The sequence below is a fragment of the Schistocerca nitens genome, chromosome 4 (assembly GCF_023898315.1).
Source record: "Schistocerca nitens isolate TAMUIC-IGC-003100 chromosome 4, iqSchNite1.1, whole genome shotgun sequence".
Taxonomy (NCBI): Eukaryota; Metazoa; Arthropoda; class Insecta; order Orthoptera; family Acrididae; genus Schistocerca; species Schistocerca nitens.
The window spans coordinates 987630015-987645352 of NC_064617.1; the positions used below are offsets into that span (position 1 = coordinate 987630015).

General features: G+C 43.4%; 2 protein-coding genes across 4 annotated transcripts in view; both read right to left on the reverse strand.

The window, feature by feature from the left end:
• LOC126253702 (CD151 antigen-like) overlaps positions 1-15338 on the reverse strand; it is a 247146-nt gene that overhangs the window by 24415 nt on the left and 207393 nt on the right. The window lies entirely within an intron of this gene.
• LOC126253704 (CD151 antigen-like) overlaps positions 1-15338 on the reverse strand; it is a 115223-nt gene that overhangs the window by 24415 nt on the left and 75470 nt on the right. For all 3 annotated transcript variants that reach the window (XM_049955232.1, XM_049955230.1, XM_049955231.1), the window contains 2 exons: positions 11290-11481; positions 10999-11169 (listed from right to left, as the gene is read on the reverse strand). In XM_049955232.1, the coding sequence (XP_049811189.1) occupies positions 10999-11169; positions 11290-11481 (363 nt within the window). The remainder of the gene's footprint in view (positions 1-10998; positions 11170-11289; positions 11482-15338) is intronic.

Here is a 15338-nt window from a genome sequence, read left to right on the forward strand (position 1 = left end):
TTATGTCAAAGCTGAGAAGTAATTTAAACAGAACTAGAAGTAAGTGAGGTTGAGCCAGCACATAGGTCATAGCAGATTAGGGGTCTCCCAGGGCTCAAATGTGGCAAGAGAGATCAGATCCACATCCGACACACCTCGCCTGGCCCCCGGCCCCCACCCCCACCACCTTTGTTAAGGGCTAAGACAGTTACATAGCAAAGAACAGCTTCTAGCCAGGAGATTCGTAATAATTAAAGTGAGAAGGCTAAAAACACAGTGGACAGCAGTTGGACTGACATCAGCAAAACCAGGAAAGATAAATAATAATGTCAGCACATTAGTGGCGATGGACAAGTGCTGTCATAAATGTGATAAATGCTAAAAAGATTTTCATCCCCAATATTCAGTTTGAAAAACCTCAAAATTCACTCTGAAACACCTGGTACTAGGTATTCTGAGCAACCAGTATTGTTCCTGACTGGTTTTAGAGCTGTCAGTGTAAATGACAGTAGCACCCTGATACACCTTAAGAACTGAATGGAACAAATGCTGATATGTCACGGATGTAACAAAGTTTTGGACCTGAAATAGATCTGTCCTACTTTATGGTCTGGGTGCTAAAAAAGTGGAAGGAGGGTATGAAGGTGTGGGTGCAAGAAAACACCAAGCACACTCTAAGCAGGTTAGGTGGAGGTCCCAGCAGAGTGCCTAAATGTGCATCACAACACGTAATCCCACCCAAAGGCCAGTTTTGTTTTGTTGTTGCTTTATAATGCAAAACTGAGGTCATAAGCACCAATGTCATAACTAAAAATGGTCAATTACCAAATTAATTTGAAATCTACAATACTCAATGCTTAATCAATTGGAGTAGAAGGATAGCAAAAAACGAGCACTTCCACTCTGAGGGGGAGTGTGGTGGTGGTGGTGGTGGGGGTAGTGGGTGTGGTGGGGGAGAGGGGGGGGGGGGCGGGAGGGTGGAAGAGGGGGTTTGCTTATATGGTTAAAAATGAAAATTCCTACGCCATATTACTATAATGAATAAAAAGTAAAACACTAACTATAGCTGATGCTGGATCTACTAAAATATCTGGTAATTTGGATGGCAAACTTACATTAAAATATAAACAGTTATAAAATTGGCACTGGGCCAGAAAATGGTACACTGTCAAGGGTTGGTTGCAGTAAGCACAGAGTGGTGCGGAGTCTCCACTTAAATGACTGCCACTGAAACAATAGTGCCCAGTACAGTGCCTAGCTAAAATTACCTCATGACGAGGGGTGAGAGGAAGTTGGCCAAGCTGTTGGACAGTTTAATTTCCCAGAGTTTGTTCTCATATAGAAAATACCAGTGTTCGTGCCAAAGGGACACAAATGTTCTTACGTGCAGCAACACACAGGTCATCTGAAGGGACAGAATAGCTAAAAGACCTGGGTAATCAGCCGCAGCATTGGCGGCAGCATTCCCCAACACTCCAACATGATCAGAGAGCCATATGAACATCATGTTGGCGCCATCATCAGTGAGTGAGTGAGTGAGTGAGTGGAGGCATTCTTAGGTTTGTTGCACTAATGGGTGGTATGTGTACAGCACATAGAGGCACTGGAGGGCACTAAGTGAATCTGAACGTTATACACAATTGAGAAGCATGTCAGCAGATGTGATGGGTGGCCTAACAGAGGGCAGAAAGCTCTACAGTAAAAACTGAACACTGTTCTAGGAGCCGGTACTGAAAATTTTTATTGTCAATGACAAAAGTACATCCCGCACCACGGATGGTTTGGTTGGTTTAAAAGAGAGCGAAAGGGACCGAACTACAAGCTACGAGGACATCAGTCCCTTGTTCTGAATAAAACAATGCCACAAGTGAGATAATAAAACAAAAGAGACTGACAATTCAAAACAGATTAAAAGGGAAAAATCACAAGAACAATGAAGAGCAACAAACATGTAAATGGACAAAAGGGGACAAGAAAACCACAGAAACACAAGAAACGGGATGAAGAGATTAAAACAACAGAGCAGATTACCATGGCTGGCTGACCATGAGAATAAAAAAGAAGAAGCCAGCCACTCTACAACACATTAAAACATCCATCCTAGAAGCACTAGGGTTGAGGACATAGAGGGACAAAGGACATTCGTGAAAACTTAAATGATAAAACCCACCCTCACGAATAAAGCATAAAACTAAATCAGTCGATGAGGCGTTGTCAGATAAAATTAGCAACAACGACTCTGGTAATCCAAGATTTCATCGCTGGGCAGTCAATGCGGGACAGTGCACCAGAGTATGGGCCACTGGGCACCGCACCGACACTCAGGCGGGTCTTCACGGCGCAGGAGGTAACCGTGGGTCACTCGAGTATGGCCAGTGCGGAGCTGGCAGATGACAACTGATTCCCTGTGAGAGGCCCGCATGGAAGTCTTCCAGACATTCGTAGTCTCTTTCATGACACACAGTTTGTTGTGTGTACTGTTATGCCATTCCATCTCCCAAAGCCGAAAAACCCTACGGTTTAAGTCAGAACGCAGGTCAGACTCAGAGATGCCCATCTCCAGAAGCAGTTTCCGCATAGCCCGTTTGTTCAGCCTGTCGGCAAGTTCGTTGCCTGTGATGCCGACGTGTCCTGGGGTCCACACAAACGCCACTGAACGACAGAACTGGTTGAGGGCATAGATGGACTACTGGATGGACGCTACCAAAGGATGGCGAGGGTAGCACTGGTCGACAGCTTGTAGGCTGCTCAAGGAGTCAGTACACAGAAGAAATGATTCCCCGAGGGCACGAACGGATATACTGAAGTGCACGAGAGATGGCCACCAGCTCTGCAGTGAATATAATGCAGCCATTGGGCAAGGAAAGCTGTTCAAACTGGCCTCTATGGACAAAGCCAAAGCCAACATGACCACCAGCCATCGAGCCGTCACTGTAAACCCCTTCAGAGCTCCAGAACATGTCAAGAATCGAGAGGAAGCGACAGTGGATAGTGGCAGGAGTAACTGAGTCCTTAGTGTCGTGCAAAAGGTCCAGACGAATCTGCGCCTTAGGTGTACACCACGGAGGTGTATGCAGATGGAGCTGGATGGGAGGTGGTAAAGGGAAGGACTCCAGTTCAGACAGAAGGGGTCCCACGTGAACCGCAATCGTTACCCCTGACCTGGGGCACCGATGCGGGAGATGAACAGCAGCGGATGGAAAAATGAGATGGTAATTAGGACGCTCAGGAGGACTACGAATGTGTGCAATGTAACTGGTGGGCAGTTGTGCATGTTGGATCTGCAATGGAGGACTCCGGCCTCCACCAGGACACTGCTCACCGGACCCGTTCTAAAAGCTCCCGTCGCTAGGCGAATGCCACAGTGGTGCACTGGGTCGAGTACACGCAATGCTGAGGTCTGTTGCCAGCACTTCCTCTTCAGCTGAAGAAGATGAGGCAGCCACATCAATCAGGCATCAAAAACCAGTCCTAATGATCAATATGTCTCCACTACAGTAAGTGGCTCACCATTAAGGTAAAGTTCAGGTTTCGGATGAACGGTATGACGCCATCAGACGTGCATGACACACGACTTCACAGATGAAAATGAAGCCGTGGGCAAGAGCCCATGGCTGGGCCTTGGGGATGGCTGCCTGCAGGTGCCACTCAACAACACCAGTTCTGGAGGAGCAGTACAAAATGTAGGAGTTGTCTGCATACAGAGAAGGTGAGATAGACAGCTCAACAGCTGCTGCTAAACCGTTAAAGACCACTGAAATTCTCCTGTATATGGGGGGGGGGGGGGGGGGGACTATGGGAGGCACCAACTTTGACACAGAAAGTATGGAGCAGTAGGAAATTTTGGATAAAAATCTGGAATGGGCCCCAGAGACCCCACTCATACAATGTGGCAAGGATATGACGTCGCCAGATCGTGTCTTAAGATTTTTGTAAATAAAAAAAGACAGCAACCAGGTGTTGGCATCTGGAAAAGGCTGTTAAGATGGCACACTCAAGGGAAACTAGATTATCAATGGTAGAGCAGTCCTGGCGGAAACTGCCCTGGCATGGAGCCAATAGCCACCAACTTACCATACATTCTAACACCTTACAAAGAACGTTGGTGAGGCTGATGGGCCAATAGCTATCCATATCAACTGGGTTTTAACCAGGTTTGAGAACTGGAATGATGGTGCTCTCCCACCATTGCGATTGAAAGATGCCATCACACCAGATTCAGTTGAAGACGATGAGGAGATGTCGCTTGTAGTCGGACAAGATGTGTTTTATCATCTGACTGTGGATCTGATCTGGCCCAGTAGCTGTGTCGGGGCAATGTGCAAGGACATTGAGGAGCTCCCACTCTGTAAATGGAGCATTATAGGGTTCACTGTGACATTCAGTGAACGAGAGGCCTTTCCTTTCCATCAGTCATTTGAGGGTGCGAAATGCTGGGGGATAATTCTCTGACGCAGATGCTCGAGCAAAGTGCTCAGCACTTGGGTTTGCATTGGTAGATAACACGCCATTTATGTTTGTGCCAGTAACACCTGTCGGGGTTTGGTACTCACAAACACAGCTGATCTTCTGCCAGGCTTGGGAAGGTGACGTGCGGCACCCAACGGTTGTGACGTACCTCTCCCAACACGTCTGTTTCCGTCTTTGTATAAGCTGACGAAGGTCCTCACTTTTGCCGGGGGGCGCCCTAGAGAACAAGGGATCGTGTTTTCTGCCGCAGAAACGATCGTTCTAGTGACCTGCTCAACCACCACATCGATGGTACCATGTGGCGACAGCAGCGGTGAAAGCTTCCCAGTCTGCCTTGTTTAAAGACCATCTTGGTAGACGTATGGGGGAACGGCGCTGTGGTAGCGTCAGGAAGATGGGAAAGTGGTTACTACCACACAAGTCATTGTGGGCTCTCCAGTGGACAGATGGGAGAAGTCCTGGGCTGCAGAGGGATAAATCATTAGCCGAGTAAGTGCCATGAGCCACATTGAAATGTGTGGGGGACCCAGCATTTAAGAGGCAGGGGTCAAGTTGAGACAGGAAAGTTCCAACATCTCTACCTTTGCTAGTAAGCACAGTGCCACCCACAAGGGGTTATGGGCATTAAAATCTCGCAAAAGGAGGAAAGGTTTAGGGAGCTGATGAATCAGTTCAGCCAATGTGCTCAGGGGTACTGCACCATCTGGAGGAAGATATACATTGCAGACAGTTATTTCCTGCATTGTCCTAATCCTGACAGCCACAGCTTCAAGAGGGGTTCGAAGGGACACAGGTTCACTGCATACCGAGTTCGGGACAGACACTAACTCAACATGACACACTATTATAGTCGCTATGGTTCTTGTAATATCCCGTATAGCTGTGAAGGGCAGGGGTCCGCATTGCTGGGAAACAGGTTGCCTGAAGGGCAATGCAGAAAGCAAGTGTGAAGCTGAACGAACTGTTCGTAGTGCACTAAGGGAGTCAGAACAGACAAGAAACCTTGTACCATGATGTCTGCAACTCCTCTCCAGTGCCATCATAAGGCCATACAACTCCACATCATAATTCGTAAATTGTTCCAGAAGACATATGCTGTCAAGGAAATCAGCAGTACAACAGAGAACAGTCTCTTCCTGGGATCAAACCATATAAACAATGATAAAACTGTGAAACATACTTAAAATGGAAGAAAAAGTTATGAAAATGTGATCTGGAGTACAAGTTTTCTTGTATAATGTCAAGCTTAAAACCACTTTGGACCTCTGAAGACACCAAGGCAGCAACATGTTCTGTCCCTGGCTGTGTATTCGGAGGTCTGACAGATCTAGATCCTGAAGACAGACAGCAGCACATATCCCAAATGGCTTGGTTGCATGGGGCTTATTCCTGAACAGCCATTCAAAGTTTGGTTGTAAAACTGCATTAAACGCTAATGATTGAGGTGACAGATTTTCAGTGCCTGACGAGCCAAAAGGGTAAGTCGCTGAATTTACCTTGAAGTAGTATCAAACTTTTCCAGGGTCAGAAAATGCACAAACCAAATGGTTCTACTATAAGAAAGACTGCTCTATTGCCATCTCCAGCAGTATTAAGTTTTCAAGAGTGGAACAGTAGCACCTGAAACCACACTGGGAGCATCTCAGGTGGCCATGGGATTTGAGCAACCAGACAAGGTGGTGGTTGACCATGCTTTCAAGAGTCTTACACATACAACCAGTAAGGGTTACACTCTGGTAACTGTTGGGGGCACTACAGTCCTTGCTTGGTTTCCATAATGGAATTAATACTGCCTCCTTCCAAGTCATGGGACACTGTCCATCAAACCAGATCTGACTGAAACAAGAGAGAAGCTGTTGTTTCGTTTTAGAGCACAGATGACTGAGCATGGCATAATGAATCATCAGGTCCAGCAGCAGCGTGTCTGGCTGCAGGCAGAACTGATTCCACTTCCCACATGGAGAATGGAAGTTGTAAACTTCCTCATTATATGAGCAGGGAAGGAGCTTCCTCATCTCTGCAGTCCTATGGAACACCTGAAAGGCAGGAGCTTGTCTGGATGATGCACTAATTGTAAGAAAGTGTTCAGCTAAAACCTGATACCTATCTTCAGGTGCTCCCACTATGATCCCATTATTCGACAAGACTGTAACAGAACATGTACTGGCCTTGCCTTGCTTATTGATATCCAAATTTGCACAGTGGAAGTGGACTGGTTAACTGAAGTCATGAATTCTCTCCAGAAATCTCTCTTCTGTTCTTTTATCACTTGCCTTGCACGTGCTCTCTCAGATCTGAAGGCATGAAGGCTTTCTGTAATTGGATAGTATTTGAAGTTCTCCAGAGCTGTTTGTCTGGCTCTGATGGCCATGTGACAGCTGTCGTTCCACCGAGGTACGGGCCATCTTCTGAGGTGGTTGCTAGACCAGGGGATGGGCTGTGACCGCCTGTTGGATCTCACAAGTGATGTGGGCCACTGTCTCCTTTTTTTTTAAAAATAGCCTGTCAATTGCAGTGCAGCCAATTTGGCCTTTGAATTGTTCATCTTCGTGGTCTCCTGTTTTCCACCATCCGAGTCAGTAGACGTCCTATTGGAAAGTGGTCACTAGAATGTAGATCTGTAGCCACTTCCCACTGAACCAAGCCTGCAGTAAATAGGGAGCAAAAAAAAAGGTCACTGGGTGAAAAAGACCCTATAGCTGTGGAAAAGTGTGTCATCTGACGCAAGTTCAAAAGGCAGATATTCTCATAATATATGACTCACTCAACGTGACCCCTGAAACAAGTGTTAGCCATGTCCCACAGCAAATTGTGTGTGTTGAAGTCCTCCCCACAAGGAGGAATGTGTGTGGGAGTGCCTGGAAGCATTGTGTCAATGCGTCTGCATCCAAAGGAGCACGAGTTGGAAGATACAAAGAATACACTGTGATTTTAAATGGCACTAGAACAGTCATAGCAACTGCCTGTGTGGCCATTTGTTTGTTTTGTTTTGTTTTAGGGCACAAATACAACTAAGGTCATACACACCCATGTTATAACCGTAGAACACAAACACAAAAAAGGAGGTAAAAGGAGTTAAAAAGCAACTACACATTAAGCCCAGTTGACAGAAGGAAATACAGCTAAAACCAGGGACTTCCTCTTGGAGAAAGATCCATAAAATACACTCCAGAGACAAGGGAGTTTCTGAACTGAGGGGAATATCCATCATATTGCTGTGACAAGTAAAAAGTAAAACACAGTCAACAGCCTGTGCGTTGTTCACTAAAACGGCCAATAACTCAAACGCCAAATGTAAATTAAAATGTAAATGGTTAAAAAAAATGGCATTTCATCAGGAAATGGTGAACTGTCAAAGTCTGATGACAATGAACACAAAGTGATGGGGGATCACCACTTATCAAATGGCGATAGCTAAAAAGATGACGCCCAATATACAGCCTAGCTAAAATGATGTGGTGATGTCAAACTGACAGTCTGCTGTCAGGTGGCAACACAGATCATTGAAAGGAGTGGAAGAAGTAGCGAGCCAAGATATGAGGACTGCAGTCTCGGCAGCAGTGTCAGCGGCCTCGTTTCCCCTTTTACACCAACGTGACCAGGAACCCACGAACATCACAGTGGTTCCATAAAGAGTGAGCAAGTGAAAGCTTTCCTGGATCTGTTGCTCTAAGGGAGGGGCAGTGTACAGCACACAGAGGCTCTGAAGGGCACAGAGCCAGAGCAAATGACAATTGAAAAGCCTGCGTCACTAGACGTACTGCGAGGCCTGATACGGGGCAAAGAGCTCCACCGTAAATACTTAGCAGTGTTCCAGAAGCCGACACCAAAAATCGTGAGTGTCAGTGACAAAGGCGCACTCGACACCACAGTCAGTCCGAGAGCCATCAGTGTACAGAAAGGTACTATTGTGAATTTCTGGGCTAAGTTCGAGAAACTTATGGCGATAGTGCAAGTTTGGAGTAGTGTCCTTAGGAAGCGAATGAAGTCCGAGATGAACGTGGGCCACAGCATAAAGCCAAAGTGGTGAAAGGTTTGCACCCACTGGGAAAGTGGCAGGGAGTGTGAAGTTAAGCTGCCAGAGCAATAGCCGAAAGCCAACTCCAGGAGGTAACATAGAAGAACGGTACGCCCCATACTGGCAGTCGAAGGAGTCATTGAAGAAAGACACACAGGAGGGTGACCAGACATAGCAGACAAACGTGTATCTGCTGAGGAGAACACCGTGTTGGTATTGCAGCAGTAGTTCAGCAGTTTCTACATACAGACTCTCAAATGGGCTAGTGTAGAAGGCGCTAGTGGCCAAACGGATGCCACGATGGTGGATTGTATTTAGATGGCATCTGTTATCGAGCCACTCCACCTTAACCCTGTCTCTAGTAATACTGTTCTTCCCTGTGGGGGGTGCTAACCCCTTAATGCAGGTGTGTCTGTGACTTTAAAATAAGTTTCTTGTAAGCAGATGCAGTATGGTTTCTCCTGGACCAGGAGCTGTAATTCTTCCAAATGTAATCAGAATCCATTCAAAGTCCACTGCAACACAGACATCCCGGTGGGAGCCATTGATTATCAATGGTCGGTCTCGTCTTTCTCCCTCAAAGGAAGTGATTTATGCTGGAGGTCGGGGGAATGTTAGCTAATGCCTGGCTCTTGTTCCTCCAAGTGGGAAACCAAATCCTCAGAAGTAAAGTCTCCATCTGACAGGGACAGCACTCACTGATCCGAAAGTTTAGATGCCACTCTGACTTTTTGAGGGACTTTTTCCTTATTTATGGGAGGAGTTGATTGCTTGGGTTGAGGGGATGGCTTAGAAGGCTTCTGATGGTGGGCAGCAGTATGTGGCTTAGGTTGTAAGGCTATCACCAGCAGCTTCTGAATAATTTCTGGTTCGAATTTATCACGAGATGCTAGGGAAACAAACGTCAACCCGTGCAGAGTCCTGCATGCCTGAGCAAGTCTTATACAACCGGGGAGGGGGGCAACAGGTGCCACAGAGGTTGCCCACTAGAGACTTACTTCAACAGCCATTCACCTTATCAGCACATAGTACACTGAGGTCAAGGGGCTTCTTATAGAGGTGTGTACCTTCCTCACGGCCCAAGCAGTGAAGCCGAGGCCCCGACACACAACATTCCACCACCGCACCACACGGTGGTCACTGAAGCACGCCTGAAGCTTATGGTACCAGTTGGCTGGCAGTGCATAGCAGTCCCTAGCCCCCAGTTCAGGAACCTGGGGTTAGCAAGCCTGTATTCAGCAAATGAATGTTGAGCCCCAGGGAGGGAGGAGGGTGGAAGGATACTGAAGCTCTTGTAAACAGTTCAGCATGAACCAACGCACGAGTACAAACACTACCATGAAAGAAGAGAGACCAAACAGTTTTTCATCTTTGGCAGTTCAGTGGACTCCAGAGCTTGACCCACACCTGGATGAAGGGAGGTGGTGTTCCCAATGAGAAGATTTAGCATTCCTGACATTCCTTCTTACTGTGTTTAATTAGGTAGTGAGCCAGAGAATGAAGCCGCTTAAAAATTAGGAGGGTGGACTGTGATGGATGTCACTTGAGACATGCCTGTTGACTGACCTCAAATAGCTGTTGCTAATTCTTTGGTCCACTATGGTACCAGTCAGTGGCAGAAAGGGCCTGTAGGAACGGGAATAGCAGTACCAGCTGCATTTGTGACCACATCATGTGTGTCACCCACAACCTAGTTAATGCAATCTGACTGGGGGGCAAGGTGAGCTGACCATTGGAAGAGCCCAGCATTGTAACTGGTCTCTGCTTGGGACCCTGTCAGATTTTTGCAGACTACAGTAAGTATTCCTTTGACTTGAACGTAATTGTCTTAGATGATTATTCTAGAAGATGGCAGAAAGTGACATACAAATAAGGTGGAATTGGTGCCTACATGTGCAAAAAATTATGTTTGGTGATCTTAAGGATTAATCTGTCCCTGTGTAGTGACTGCATATTGTTTAACTACTGTTCTAGACAAACAAAAGGAAATATTACAACTCCCGGAAGGATTCCATGTGGTCTGCAATTATTTCATGTTGAATACTTGAAAATGGCACACTGACAGTAACAACAACAATAATTTTACTGTCACTATGCCAAGTTTTGGGCAGTGTGAGTCATTCAAAAATTCATAGCAACTGTTGATCCAAGATCAAAGGAAATTAAATTTTTGGAGCAACCGTCAGAATTAAAGTTTTTAAACTTCACACATGCTACTACAGATAACTGAGTAAACGTCATCAATATCAAAATACAAGAAAAAGAGTGTGTGTGTGTGGGGGGGGGGGGGGGGGGGGAGAATCCTTTAAATTCTTGATTGAGTGCACCAGTGGCATGCAAAATACTTGACATTCTTTTGTTATTAAGAGGGCAGTTCTGTCATTGCATTAATGGAAACCACACCGTGTATCAGTGATTTCTCCCCTGCTACAAATTGCTACTACTGTTTTACAGTAAAGTGAACAAATTAAGAACCACATAGATACATACTAAAGAAACCAACAGACATCTACAAATGTTACAATACTTACATTAATTTGAGTGTTGTCCCATGCCCTTTGCACTTCTGGATTCTCATGGTACCTCCTAATTGAACTTTCCATTTCTTTGTACATTGTAGTTTTAACTTTTTCATGGAAAACAAATGCTAGAATTCCTCCAATAAGCATTGTAATGAATATCAGGGACACTATAATGAAGTACTGAAAAGATTAACAGAATTAGCTAAAAATGATAGCCTTTAGTTCCCAGTCATAGAAAGAAAAATAAATTGGTAACACACGAATTTATGCAAAAATAATAATTTTAATAAAATGACATACCACGAGCAACATGCAACGGACTTCCTTTACCGCTCCGAGACAGCCAAGAAATGCTATTAAGGACACAATAGCACCAGTTACTATTAGTATATAGACAGCTCCCATGTACAAATCAGTTCCAAGAAGCTCATTAACATAGGATTTGTCAACTAGTGTCCATATTCCAATTCCCAAAACAACCAGACCACCAATCTGGGAAGAGACAAGAATAAAACATATAAACTGGCCAAATAAACCCTGCAATTTTCTCAAATATTTTCATTATGCTAACTTTTGCAATTAACCTGTTACACTTTAGCAAGGAATGTAACTTTCTTCCATTGCATTTTAAGAGCTAGTATACTACATGTTGCAATTAGGCCTAATACAATTCAGTATTTCACTGCCTGTTTACTGTCTCATTTAGCAGCAGAATATGAAACTAAGCAGAATTTATTTTCAAAATGAATCTTTGGAAGACAATGGACATTCTCATGAAACTGTTGTGCAAATGGAGAGAAACTGTGTTTGAGGAAAATTTCTCAAGTTTGTTGGCACCACAGTACCTTTGTGTCAGAACCTAGAGAGTGTGTGAAACTGGAGAAACACTGTGTCCATGTCTCTAAGCACTGTTAGATAGGTGCCTGTTGTAAGTAACTCCTTAAACTACTAATGTTATCTGCAAGTTAAAGTTAGAATATTAAATCTGCTGCTGTTTTACTTTTCCCATGTTGGAGCTCCTGTTGTTTGCTACACATTTTTTTAAAAATAAGTGTCAAATGTTTAAATCTAGGTATCAACCAAAAATGTTACCGGTTGTGTAAGAATTCTATTGAGGAAAGGCCTGTTACTGGCATGTTTAGCATCTCCAGTGATCAGAATATTTTCAGCTTTAAGTACTAGAGCCAATAAAGTAGCCTTGAAATTTATCACTTTCACATATTTCATTATTAACATATGGGCAGTAAATGTAAAATCTGTAATTTCCATTGATCAGAAAAAATTGCAACCTGTTGTATTTTGTAGTTATATATATATAATTTTTCACTGTGCAGTTTAACTGCCTTCCACAGAAAACTATGTAGTTAGCAACTGTGGCCAGTCACCAACATTTAAAAATTTAAGGACTGATTCACAGGTGACTTAATTCTGTCATATTCACACAATTCAAAAGGAGGTTCCAGTTAACCATTTCCAGGCCAATAATGCAAACAAAGATATTGAGCCTCAAAATATGTTAGTGATCACCTCATTTTCATTATCACTGCACCATTTCAGTCATCATCACAGTTTAAAATGTTGGATAATTGACAGCTGGCATGACAAATTTAACAGCCATGATAGTATAGTTTCATTTTGTTAGACTGCATTTTTATTTCATCTGTTATTCACTCTTATCTACTGATAAAGTCTTCACAGTGTGTGAAGGGTTCCAGACACCGGACTGGTCTGTTCAACGTGACAGTGACTGACTTCATACACACACTGCAATGAGTATATCGTAACTAATGAAAATTTGCGTGAAACTGACTCAGTCCCAAATTTCCAATTTTTTTGCAAACAATAAACTTCTACCATTAGGCTCCTTCCAGGTACTCTAGAATCACCTTGTCACTGTTTCATCCCATTACTTCTGAATGAACACAGCTGAATAGGACTAGCACGAAAACACACGATAGGCAATCACTGCATATTCTGCCTCAAGGGACATACCTCAGTCAAACTGAATTTACTAACAAAATTGATGAAAAGTAGTGGGGATGAAATTAATGACAAGAAATGAGACCAGTGAAGTAATGCTGGCAAGTCCCAGCCAGGCACAAATTTTCATTAATCATGACATATTGATTATTACAGAGTTCAGCACTTTGAAGTATTACTTCAGTATTATGTCATTGCAGCTTTGAGTGATATTCCCATTACCTCCATCCATTTTTGTAAGTGAATTAAGTTTCCACGATAGACCATTAGTATTACGATTTCAAGCCATTTGTTTCATATATAATTTGTACAATCTCTCCTGGCATTGGTAACTGGCATGAGCACACACCCACACCCTGAATGAGAGAATTTTTAGTGGGCAAACATTAAATAAGGTGTCCCATAAGGTTTGGTCCTTTGTCCATTTCTGATCCTAGCTAACAAATGGTTTTACCTGTGAAACTAGAAAACTATTCAAAAACTCATGTTTCCCTCAGAGAATAGTGGATACGTCTCCTGTCATGTAATTCTAAAGGAATCAAAATGCCTTAATGGTACCAGAAAGAGAGACCAGTGGTTAGACAATGAATGCGAAGTTCCTAAATATTCAGATAGATACTAAAATGAGGAACCACCAAGCATGTGGATAAATTAAGCAAAACACTCAGCTCTGTCCAATGTGTGAACCAGTAGATGGTATTTCTAATCGTTATATTCTGTTTTGCTGGCATAATCTTCTGAGTCAGTGCAGCTAAGGTCAAGAAAGTATTAAATTTACTGAAGCATCAATAAGAATATTGTGCAAGTTTGACAACCAAATATTTTGTGAAAGCCTTTTCAGGGCCCACGGATTCTTACACTTACACATGACTATGTATTCCCTGATATTTATGATTAACAATAGGAGCATATTTGGGGTTTAGTTTGTAACAACTAGAATTCTAAAAATAACAATTTCCATATATAATACGCATCCCTTTCTAGAGTTCTGGGGTATAAAATAATACTAGCAAATGTTAGGAACAAAATTTAAAATATCCACATATCAAAAATAACATACCAATCCAGTTAGATGAAAAGTGTAATATTACTGGGATGGTTTGGAAGAATTTTTGTCAAAATATTCCTCGTTCCAGTGCATGATGAACCTCTGCCATAGAATGTGGTGAGCTATTCCACTATGGAGTTGTACTATTTAATATCATGTACCAGGCCACCTGACAGTGTACGGTGGAGGGTGTATCTGGTATCACTAACTGATCCCCCTCGCTTATTCCATTCGCAAATGGCTTGAGGGAAGAATTATTGCCAGCAAGCCTCCGTATTAGCCTCCATCTCTCAAATTCTCTCATCTTAGTCATTTTGTGAAATATGTGGGAGGAAGCAATATGTTGTCCGACTCTTCCCGGTTATACTTTCTTGAAATTTCAATAGTAAACCTCTCAGTTATGCACATGCCTCTTTTGTAGCCTCTGCCACTGGATTCTATTGAGCCCATCTGTAACACACTTGTGCCAACCCAACAACCATATGATGGAGTCTGCCCCTCCCTGTTTGATGATCTCTACCTCTTGTCAGTCCTACCTGGTAAGAGTCCCAACATGATAAACAGTAATCAAAAACTGGTTGAACAAGTGCCTTGTAAGCCACTTCTTTCATGAATGAGTTACATTACCTTAAGATTCTGCCTATGAATCTCAGTCTGGCATCTGCTTTTCCTACTGTATGTTTCCTCTTGGGTCACTCTGCATAGTTACTCACAGATATTTTATGATTGATAGTGTTTCCAGCACTATCATCAATAATGTAGTTGTACAGTTGTGGATTTCTTTTCCTATGTACGCACAATATGTTACATTTATTTACGTCCAGGGTCAACTGCCGGAGCCTGCACCATTCATCAATTCTCTGGAGAGCACTCTGCAAATTGTTACTATTTTCTGGCATTGCTGCTTTCTTATAGACAACCAAATCATCTGCAAACACTCAAAGAGGTTCCAACAGTTTCTACTAGATCATTTACATACATTGTAAACAGTAAAGGTCCAATCATACTTTCTTTGGGTATTCTGAAATTACATCAGTTGATTTTGTTCCATTAACAGCAATGTGTTGAGTTCCATTTGCAAGGAAGTTTTGAAACCACTTGCAAATCTGGTTTAATACTTGAAGATCTTTACACTAAATGGCAGTGTGGGACCTTGTCAAAGGCCTTCCTGAAGTTGAGGAACACGGCACCAAATGGAGCATCATTGTCTCCATCACAATGAATCTCGTGGGTGAGCAGAGCAAGCTGAGTTTCGCAAATTTTCATTTGGCAGAATCCATGTTTATTTTTATACAGGAGATTTTTGTTCTCTAAAAGCTTA